General features: G+C 40.8%; 1 protein-coding gene across 2 annotated transcripts in view; it reads left to right on the top strand.

Annotated features, from left to right (window-relative positions):
- Window positions 1-587: 587 nt before the first annotated feature.
- Window positions 588-11,251, top strand: part of CC1H2orf76 (chromosome C1 C2orf76 homolog) — a 96,568-nt gene continuing 85,904 nt past the window's right edge. Inside the window, exon 1 of one of the 2 annotated variants that reach the window (XM_047872240.1) lies at window positions 588-674. In XM_047872240.1, the coding sequence (XP_047728196.1) occupies window positions 591-674 (84 nt within the window). In that variant the 5' untranslated portion in view covers window positions 588-590. The remainder of the gene's footprint in view (window positions 675-11,251) is intronic. The other variant, XM_047872242.1, reaches the window with a different exon arrangement.

The raw sequence follows: 11,251 nt of genomic DNA, 5'->3' as shown, positions 1-11,251 counted from the left end.
AGGCAGGTGGTGGGGTCCAGGATTGGGCTCTGCATAAAAACTACAGGATTCAGCAGAAATCTCTCACAGCACTACCATCAAGAAAAGGCTGCCAGGGGCGCCTGGGTGGCTCAGTCCGGTGAGCGACCCAGTTTGGCTCAGGTCATGATCTCACAGTTCGTGAGTTTGAGCCCCACATCAGGCTCTGTGCTGACAGCTTAGAGCCTGGAGCCTGCTTCGAATTCTTTGTCTCCCTCTCTCTCTGCTCCTCCCCCACTCATGCTCTGTCTCTCTGTCTCTCTCTGTCTCCTTCAAAAAATAAATAAAAACATAAAAAAGAAAAAAAGGAAAAGGCTGCAAGATGAGCTGGGCCATGAGCTTGGGTAAGCTTGTGGGGACTCCTACAAAGGAAGATGATTGGTACCGTCATAGTTCTTCCCTTGGCCTCCAGAGGGCGCGCCAACGCTTCCTACGAAGGCTCACTCTTGGAATACAGTCGTGTCCACCCAGCATCGGTTTTTTTCTGTGGTTTCAGTTACCCCAAGTCAACCACCCACCGGAAGCAGCCGATCCTCTTTCTGATGTAGAATCAGAAGGTCAGTAGCAGCCCGATGCTATGTCACCATGGCTGCGTCATTCGCTTACTTCCATCTCATCACGTAGCCATTTTATCAGCTCATATCATCACAGGAAGGGTGAGTACAGGACAATCAGATCCTTTGAGAGAAAGCGAGACCACATTTACATAACTTTCATGACAGTATATTGTTATAATTGTTCTATTTCATTATCAGTTATTGCTATTAATCTCTTACCGTGCCCAAGTGATAAGTTACACTTTATCGTGGGTATGTATGTATAGGAAAACACAGAGTGTACAAAGGGTTCAGTACGACCCAGGGTTTCAGGCATCCACTGGGGACCTTGGGATGTATCCCCCATGGATAAGGAAGGACTACTGTATAAACAGAGGGTCTATTGCGTACAAGGTACAGCTCTAATCCCACTGTCTAGTAGGCAGTGGGACGGCAGATACATAAATAGATCATTTACACACCATGCCTGTGACTGGTCCTCCGAGAGACATGAACGTAGGATATCATAGGATCTCGGAGAAGGGGTTGGCTATGTGTCCATAAAAGGGAAAGACTCCTTTTCCTTACCTTCTGGGGTTAGTACACCAATTTTGTTTCCTCCACACAATAAAACCTGGCTCCTTTATGGGGCAGATGCTGAGTGGCAGGCATTTTGTACATCTAAACACATCAGATTTTGTTGAATCCTAGTAACAGCCCCCTTTCCGGATGAGTAAATGGAGTCATGGAGAGGTTAACTAGTAAGTGGAGGTGCTGGGATTTGAATCCAGACCTGCCGGCGCTGAAATAAATCCCTTGCTTTAGGCGTTCTGTTCTAGGGTATCCCAGGAGCTGTATGCTTTGCTCATCAGGGCCCCAACTTGCTGACCCAAAATGTCCTCTGCCTTTACCTTGCTTATTACCTTCATTTCTGGAATGCTAGTTGACTCATCATATGTTGTCCCAAGACATGTCTCTTCCATAATACCTTTATAGGCTTTTAATAGGCAAATTTGAATAGGCTTAAAATATAAGATGTATTTAAAGTACAACATTATATTTTCCTCTGATCGCATATTTTTGTTTAAAAATATTAGCCTTGTTGAGGTATACTTTAATACAACAAAATGTACCCATTTAAAGTGTATATTTCGATGGATCTTGACAAATTTATTTATTTATTTATTTATTTATTTATTTATTTATTTGAGAGAGAGAGGGAGTGGGGGAGAGGCAGAGAGAGGGGGCGGGGAGACAGAGGATCTGAAGCAGGCTCTGTACTGAGAGCAGAGAGCCCAATGCGGGGCTCCAACTCAACCAACTGAGCCACCCAAGCGCCCCTTGATGAATTTATACGCCATGTTAGACCGCCATAATCAAGATAGAGGACATTCATACTATACAAAAGAATTTCCACATGTTCCTTCTCAGTCAATTCCCCATTTCCATCTTGGCCCAAGGGAATCACTGATCTGGGTTCTGACCTTATAGATTAGATTTGTCTTTTCTGGAGTTTCATATAAGTGAAACAAAAAATACGTACTCTTGTGTCTGACTTCTTTCACTCAGCAAAATGTATTAGATATTCATCCCCGGACCAGTATTTCTATATTACTGTGGAACAGTAGTTTCATTGTGTTAGTACAGCACGATTTGCTTTTCCGTTCTCCCATTATGGACATTGGAGCTTTCTCGGTCATTGACAAAAAAAAACGGCTACGGACGCCTGCGTACTGGGTTTTTTGTGGGCACATGTGTCCAGTTGTCTGTAGTCGATACCAAAGAGAAGAATTGCTCAGCCATCTGGTAAGATTTTTGTTTCACTTTATAAGAAACTACTAAATTATTTTTTAAGTTTATTTATTTATTGAGAAAGAGAGAGGGAGCATGAGTGGGGAAGGGGCAGAGAGAGAAGGAGAGAGAATCCCAAGCAGGCTCTGTGCTGGCAGCACAGAGCCCGACTCGAGGCTCAATCCCATGAACCGTGAGATCACGACCTGAGCTGAAATCAAGGGTTGGGTGCTTAACTGACAGAGCCACCCAGGTGCCCCAGAAACTACTAAATTATTAAGCGGTTGCGCCATTTTATATTCCCATTAGCAGGTGCATGAAAGTTCCAGTTGTTGCACATCTTCAATGCTTAGTAGTGTTAATCTTTTGTAATCTGAGCCATTTTAGTGGCTATGTAATGTTACCTCATTGTGGCTCTAACTTGCATCATTCTGATAACTAATGATGTTAGGCATCTTTTCTTGTGCTTATGGGCCTTTTGCATATCTTCTTTTGTGGAGTGACTATTGAAATCTTTTGCCTAGTTTACAGTTGGGTTGCTCGTCTTTTTTTTAGTGGGCTGTAAGAACTTTTTACATATTTGAGATACAATTTCTTTGTCAGATAAATGTATTTGTAGTATCTTTTTCCAAGCTTAGGCTTGCCCTTTTATTTTCTTAACTATGCTCTTGAAAGGGTAAAGGTTTTAATACTAATGAAATGCAGTGTATCAATTTTTCTCTTCTAGGGTTTGTACTTTTTGTGTCTTATCTCAGAAATCTCTGCTTACCCCCAATTTTCAAAAGTTGTCTCCTATGTTTTCCTCTAGTAGTTTTATTTTTTTTAATTAAAAAAAATTTTTAATGTTTATTTTTGAGAGAGAGACAGAGCATGAATAGGGGAGGGTAAGAAAGAGGGAGACGCAGAAATTGTAAGCAGGCTCCAGGCTCTGAGCTGTCAGCACAGAGCCCTACATGGGGCTCGAACTCACAAACCGTGAGATCATGACATGAGCCAAAGTCGGATGCTTAACCAACTGAGCCACCCAGGCGCCCCTCCTATAGTAGTCTTATAGCTTTATCTTTTATATTTGGGTCTAAGATCCATTTTGAATTAGCTTTTTGTACCTGATATGAAATACGGGACAGATTTATTCATTTTTTTTCCCCCATAAGGACATGAGTTGTTTCAGCTTCATTTGTTAAAACAAATGAAGGGTAAGGATAGCCTTACCCCCACTGAACTATTTTGGAGCCATTGTCAAAAATCAAATGACTAATAAAACTCCAGTAATTAAAAAAGTGTGGTATTAGGGCCAGATTAGGCACGGAGAACAATGGAATAGAATAGAGCCCAAAAATAAACCCACATGAATATAGTCCATTGATTTTTGACAAAGGAACAAAGGCAATTCGATGGAGAAAGGGTAATTTTTTCAACAAATGGTGCTGGAAGTATGGCACATTCACATGCCAAAAAAATAAATAAATAAATAATATATATACATATATATGGGTTATATAGAATATATATAAATATATATATAGAATATAGAAATATATAGAGAAATATATAGAGAATATATACATATATATATAGATTCTAGACACTGACCTTACACCTTTCATAAACATTGACTTAAAATGGATCATAGACCTAAACGTAAGATGCAAAATTATAAAACTTTTAAAAGATAACGTAGGACATAAACCTATGGCTTTGGTGGGGACATTTTAGCTACAATACCAAAAGCCCAACCCATAAAAGAAAATTTTAAATGCTTGCTTTGTGAAAGACACTGTAAAGAGAATGAAAAGACAAGCCACAACCCAGCAGAAAATATTCGCAAAAACACACGTCTGATAAAGCACTTGCATCCCACCCAGACAAAGAACTCTTATAACTCAACAATACGAAAATAAACATACTGATGCCAATACTACCCCCACTATTTTGCCCAATTAAAAAGCGGGCAAAAGAGCTCCAAAGACACCTCATCAAAGAAGATAAGCAGAAGGCAAATGAATATATGAAAAGATGCTCGACTTCGTAAGTCATTAGGTGATTGCAAATTAAAAGAACAAGATATGACTATACACCTAGCTAAAATCCAAACACTGACTATACCAAGTGCTCACATGGGTGTGGACCCAAGGAACTCTCTTTCATGGCTGTTGGGAATGCGAAAATGGTGCAGCTACTTGGGCAGGCAGTTCGGCAGAGGGTCCGAAAGGACACTTTCCAAAGATGATATGCAAATGGGCAACAGGTACCTGAAAAGGCGCTGACCATCACGAATCAGAGAAATGCAAATCAAATCCACAATGAGATATCTTGTCACACTGGTTAGAATGGCTGGTATTCAAAGACAAGAAATAACAAGTATTGGTGTGGATGTGGAAGAAAAGGAGCCCTTGTTCACGGTTGATGGGAATGTAAATCGCTGCAGTCACTATGAAAGCTTTTTGAGATTACTGAAGGGGCGCCTGGGTGGCGCAGTCGGTTAAGCGTCCGACTTCAGCCAGGTCACGATCTCACGGTCCGTGAATTCGAGCCCCGCGTCAGGCTCTGGGCTGATGGCTCAGAGCCTGGAGCCTGTTTCCGATTCTGTGTCTCCCTCTCTCTCCGCCCCTCCCCCGTTCATGCTCTGTCTCTCTCTGTCCCAAAAATAAATAAACGTTAAAAAAAATTTAAAAAAAAGAGATTACTCAAAAAAAAATTAAAAACCGAAGTACCATATGACCTAGCATTCCACATCTGAGTATTTATCCAAAGGAAATGAAAATTCTAACTTGAAAGATATATGCACCCCATGTTTATTGTAGCATTATTTACAATAGTCGAGAAGTGCGAGCCAGGCAAGGTCTATCAGTGGATGAATGGATAAAGAAACTGTGGCACCTAACAGATGTCAGCGAGGATGCAGAGAAAGGGGAACCCTCTTGCCCTGCTGGTGGGAATGCAAACTGGTGGTGCAGCCACTCTGGAAAACAGGATGGAGGCTCCTCAAAAAATTAAAGATAGAACTACCCTATGACCCAGCAATGGTACTCCTAGGTATTTATCCAAAGGATACAAAAATGCTGATTCGAAGGGACATGCGCACCCCAATGTTTATAGCAACACTATCAAATAGCCAAATTATGGAAAGAGCCCACAGGTCCATCGACAGATGAATGGATAAAGAAGATGTGGTATATATATACATACAATGGAATATTACTCGGCAATTGAAAAGAATGAAATTTTGCCATTTGCAACAACGTGGTTGGAACTGGAATGTATTATGCTAAGCAAAATGTCAGTCAGAGAAGGATAAATATCACATGATTTCACTCATCCATGGAATTTAAGAAGCAAAACAGATGAACTTAGGGGAAGGGAAGGAAACATAAGATAAAAACAGAGAGGGAGGCAAACCGTAAGAGACTCTTAAATATAGAGAACAAACTGAGGGATGTATGATGGGCCTTAAAGAGGGCACTTGTTGGGATGAGCACTGGGTATTATATGTAAGTGATGAATCACTAAACTCTACTCCTGAAACCATTATTACACCACATGTTAACTAACTTGGATTTAAATAAAATTTAGAAAGAAGCCGTGGTACATGTGTACAATGGAATATCATGCAGCCATAAAAAGAAGGAAATCTGGCCATTTGTGACAAGGTGGATGGACCTCGAGGGCATTATGATAAGTGATATAAGTCAGACAGAGAAGAACAAATCCGTGTGATTGCTCTCATATTTGGAATCTAAAAAACAAAAACCAACCTCATAGATACAGAGAACAGATTGGTGCTTGCCAGAGAGGGAAGGAGGGAGTGCAATGGGTGAAGATGATCAAAAGGTACAGACTCCAGTTATAAAATAAAGAAGTTCTGGGGATGGAACGTACAGCACGGTGGCTATAATTAATAATACTGTATTGTATATTTGAAAGTTGCTGGTTGCCAGAAGCAGGATGGTGGGCGGGTGAAATGGGTCAAGGGAGTCAAAAAGGGTAAGCTTCTAGTCGTAAAATAAATAAGATAAGGGGATGTAATATACATCATGGTGACTATAATAATACAGTATTGTATAATTGAAAAGTGCTAAATTTTTAAAAAATGTTTACTTATTTTTGAGACAGAGAGAGACAGAGCATGAATGGGGGAGGGTCAGAGAGAGAGGGAGACACAGAATCTGAAACAGGTTCCAGGCTCTGAGCTGTCAGCACGGAGCCCGACGTGGGGCTCGAACTCACGGACCGCGAGATCATGACCTGAGCCGAAGTCGGACGCTCAACCGACTGAGCCACCCAGGCGCCCCTGACTGAAAAGTGCTAAAAGAGTAAATCTTAAGAGTTCTCATCGCAATAAAAGAAATTCGTAACTGCATAGTGATGGATGTTAACTAGACTTATTGTGGTTATCATTTTGCAGTCTGTACAAATACCAAATCATGTGGTACACCTGAAACTGATATAATGTTATAGGTCAGTTATATCTCAATGAAAAAAGATTAAGAAAAATTAATTGGTCGTATAATCGTAGGTCAATTGCTGGACTCTATTCTCTTCCATCGCTATCTGTGTCTACCCTGATGCTAATACCACTCACTACTGTAGCTCTACAATAAGTCTTAAAGTAAGTAGTGAAAGTTCTCCAACTTACTTTTCTCTAAGGTTTGAATTTCCGTGTAAATGTTAGAATCAGCTGGCAAAGCCTGATGAGATTTTGATTGGGATGGTGTTGAGTCTACAGATTCTTTGGGGAGAACTGACAGTTTAACGTTGAGTTTTCTGATCCATTAGGATTGTATACCTCTTTAAGTGTTCTTGAATTTGCCTAGCAATGCTTTGAGGTTTTCATTGTACAAGTCTTGCAAATATTTTGTTAAATTCATCTGTAAGTATTTCACGTTTTTGGATGTTGCTGTAAAAAAAATTTTTTTTTTACTTTTGATTCTCAGTTGCTCATTGCTAATACATAGAAACAGAAGTGATTTTTTATTTTAAAAAATTTTAATGTTTATTTATTTTTGAGAGAGAGAGACAGACAGACAGACAGAGCATGAGTGGAGAAGGGCAGAGAAAAAGAGGGAGATACAGAATTCTAATCAGGCTCCAGGCTCTGGGCGATCAGTGCAGAGCCCAATGCCGGGCTTGAACTCACCGTGAGATCATAACTTGAGCTAAAGTTGGACACTTAACTGACTGAGCCACCCAGCCATCCCAGAACTGATTTTTTAACATTGATCTTGTATCCTATGATGTTGCTAAACTCAATTACTACTTCTTGTAGATTTTGATAGATTCCTTAGGTTTTTCTTTGGATATAATCATATCACCTGTAAATAAAGATTGTTTCACTTCTTTCTTTCCAATCTAAATGCCTTTTATTTCTTTTTCCTTACCATGTGGCCTTGCTAGAAGCCCCAGTGACTGTTGAATAGAAGTGGTAAGAGTGAACATCTCTACCTTGTCCCTGTTCTCAGAGGGAAGGCTTTCAGTCTTTTTCCTTTGAGTATGATGTTAGCTCGAGGTTTATTATCTATGCCTTTCATCAAGTTGGAGAAAATTCTTTCTGGTCTTAGTTTTTTCAGAGTTTGTATTATAGATGGGGGATGCCATCTGTTAAATGCTTTTTCTGTGTCTTGAGGTGATCACATTTTGTTTTTTGAGTCTTTCAACATGGCGAATTGCAGTGATTCGTTTCTGAATGTTGGGCCAACCTTGTGTTCCTATCATAAATCTCGTTTCATTCTTTTTATATATTGCTGGATTTGATTTGCTATTTTTTTAGTAAGGATGTAACATACATCTATGTTATGTTTTGTCTTTTACCCCACTTACTGCAATATTTATGAGATTTATCTGAATTGTTGTGTGAGTAGTTTGTCCATTCATTACTGTATATTACTCCATATTACTTATCTGTTCTCGTGTTGATGGACCTGTGGGTTATTTTCAGTGTGGGGCGATTGTGAATAGTGTTGTTATGGACATTTTTATGCAAGTGTTTTGGTGATGCATTTCATTTGGAATACCCTGGAAATGACTTACTGGGCCCTACGGTATAGACATGTTTCACGTTAGTAGATACTATCAACCAATGCGTAAGATATTTGAGCTGAAATATTTGTGCTACTAGAATATCAACAGTGTGTGAGAGTTCTGATTGTTTTACATCCTTGCCAACTCTTGACATTTATTTGTCTTTTTCCTTTTTGCTATTCTGGTGGCTGCATACTTGTGTCATATTGTGGTTTCAAATTGCCCTGATGACTAGCAAGGTTGAGCACCTTGTCATGTGTTTACTACTGGCCATTTGCATAGCCTCTTTTGAGAAGTTCAAGTGCTTTGCTCTTTTTTTCCTTTGTATTATCTGTCTTTTTATTATTGATTTGTGGGAGTTCTTTACATATTCTGGATATGAGTATTTTGTAGGATAGACATTTTGCAAGCCTTTTTTTCCCTCTCTGTGACTTGCCTTTGGACTCTCTCAATGGCATTTTCCACTGTTGTTTAAAAAAATTTTTTTTTCAACGTTTATTTTTATTTTTGGGACAGAGAGAGACAGAGCATGAACGGGGGAAGGGCAGAGAGAGAGGGAGACACAGAATCGGAAACAGGCTCCAGGCTCCGAGCCATCAGCCCAGAGCCCGTCGCGGGGCTCGAACTCCCGGACCGCGAGATCGTGACCTGGCTGAAGTCGGACGCTTAACCGACTGCGCCACCCAGGCGCCCCTTCCACTGTTGTTTTAAATTCTATTTAAAGGAAAATGTTTTTTTCCCTGGTTACACGTGAAAACGAGATTCCCAGTAAGCCCTATAGCTTGCTAGTTTTTTCCCTATATGACAAAGTGTCCTTAGATGAGGTGAAAAAAAACCTCCTATAAACAATATAAATGTATGAATTCACCTATATGAACTTGTAGAACAGGTAAAACTAATCTAGGATAGAAAAAAATGAGAGCAGCGTTTGCCTCCGGGAGCATGGTGAAAGATACCGCCTGGGAAGGGGCATGATGGAACTTTCTGGATTATAGTAGTGCTCTATATTTTAAAAAAAAAAATTTTTTTTCAACGTTTATTTATTTTTGGGACAGAGAGAGACAGAGCATGAACGGGGGAGGGGCAGAGAGAGAGGGAGACACAGAATCGGAAACAAGCTCCAGGCTCTGAGCCATCAGCCCAGAGCCCGACTCGGGGCTCGAACTCACGGACCACGAGATCGTGACCTGGCTGAAGTCAGACGCTCAACCGGCTGCGCCACCCAGGCGCCCCAGGTAGTGCTCTATATTTTGATAGGGATCTGGGTTGCACAAGTAAATGCATTTGTTAAAAGCTATCAAGTGGTATATTTAAGATGCTTGCATTTTATTGGAGATAAATTTTACCCCAAAGACACAATAAAATTGTAAACAAATGTTCAAGTACTCAAGTACTCAGGTACATACCTGTTTAAGTATTTAGGGGGAAGCATACTAACATCTGCGACTTACTCTGAAATGCATGGAAAAGAATTCAGGTAAGAGGTGCCTGGGCGGATCTTAGCTCAGCTCAGGCCTCGATCTCAGGGTGATGAGTTCAAGTCTGGCATTGGGCTCATGTTGGCTGTGAAGCCTACTTAAAAAAAAAAAAAAATAGAAGAATTCAGGTTGCTGGATAAAGGAGTGGATGAATTGCTAGATGATAAAGCAACTGGAGTAAAATGCTGTGCTAAAAGTCTAGGTAGTGAAAGTCTTTCAACTTTTCTGTGCGTTGGAAAGGTTCCCTAACAAAATGGAGAGAAATAAATAGTAAGTTGAACACCCTCAAAGTCCCTTAAAGTTGAAAGGAGGCCAGCTTTTCTCGCTCCCTGTCACCAGCTACTGCAGACCTTCCCTCCGTCCGTGGGTCCCATCTGCGTTGGAAAAGGGTTTCCTGCCTAAGAGCCCCTGACACGTTTCCCTCTGTCCATGCAGGAGCTCAGATTCCTGTGTGAGCGTTTGAGTCTTGATGGCTCCATTCAGTGATGCCCAAAGAACACCCGCTGTGAGTGGCAGGGCCTCCCTGGTTAATTAACCCTTTCAGGCACACCACCTTGGTTCATGGAAAACCCTTGGCCTTCTGCTCCCTCCGGCAGAATTAGACTTTGGAGAGCGGAGCTGGGACTGAGACAGAGCCTCATTTTTTACCCTCCAAATTATAATTTTAAAAACGATAATACTCTGGGCACCTGGCTGGCTCAGTCAGAAGAGCATGCAACTCTTGATCTTGGGGGGTCGTGAGTTCGAACCCCATGTTGGGTGTAGAGATTACTTAAATAAATAAAAACTTTGGGGAAAAAAATAAAATGTTAATACTCAAGGCTGGCAAGGATGTAATGATGAAGGGCCCTTTTATACATTAGTATTAAGAGCTTTTTTTTTTTAAGTTTATTTACTTATTTCTTTTGTGAGAGAATGAGAGAGACAGCATGCATGCAAGCCAGGGAGGGGCAGAGAGAGAGGGAGAGAGAGAATCCCAAGCAGGCTCCATGCTGTTACTGCAGAGCCCAACTGGTCTTGATCCCACAAACTGGACCCATGACTGGACCTAAACTCAAGAGTTAGAGGCTTAACTGACTGAGCCACCCAGGTGGCACACCAGTAAAAGCTTCTTATGTACCGAAGGGATACAGGAGTGCTGATGCATAAGGGCACTTGTACCCCAATGTTTATAGCAGCACTCTCAACAATAGCCAAATTATGGAAAGAGCCTAAATGTCCATCAACTGATGAATGGATAAAGAAATTGTGGTTTATATACACAATGGAGTACTACATGGCAATGAGAAAGAACGAAATAGGGCCCTTTGTAGCAACGTGGATGGAACTGGAGAGTGTGATGCTAAGTGAAATAAGCCATACAGAGAAAGACAGATACCATATGTTTTCACTCTTATGTGGATCCTGAGA

The sequence above is a fragment of the Prionailurus viverrinus genome, chromosome C1, assembly GCF_022837055.1.
Source record: "Prionailurus viverrinus isolate Anna chromosome C1, UM_Priviv_1.0, whole genome shotgun sequence".
Classification (NCBI taxonomy): domain Eukaryota; kingdom Metazoa; phylum Chordata; class Mammalia; order Carnivora; family Felidae; genus Prionailurus; species Prionailurus viverrinus.
This window is presented reverse-complemented; position numbering and strand designations above follow the sequence as displayed.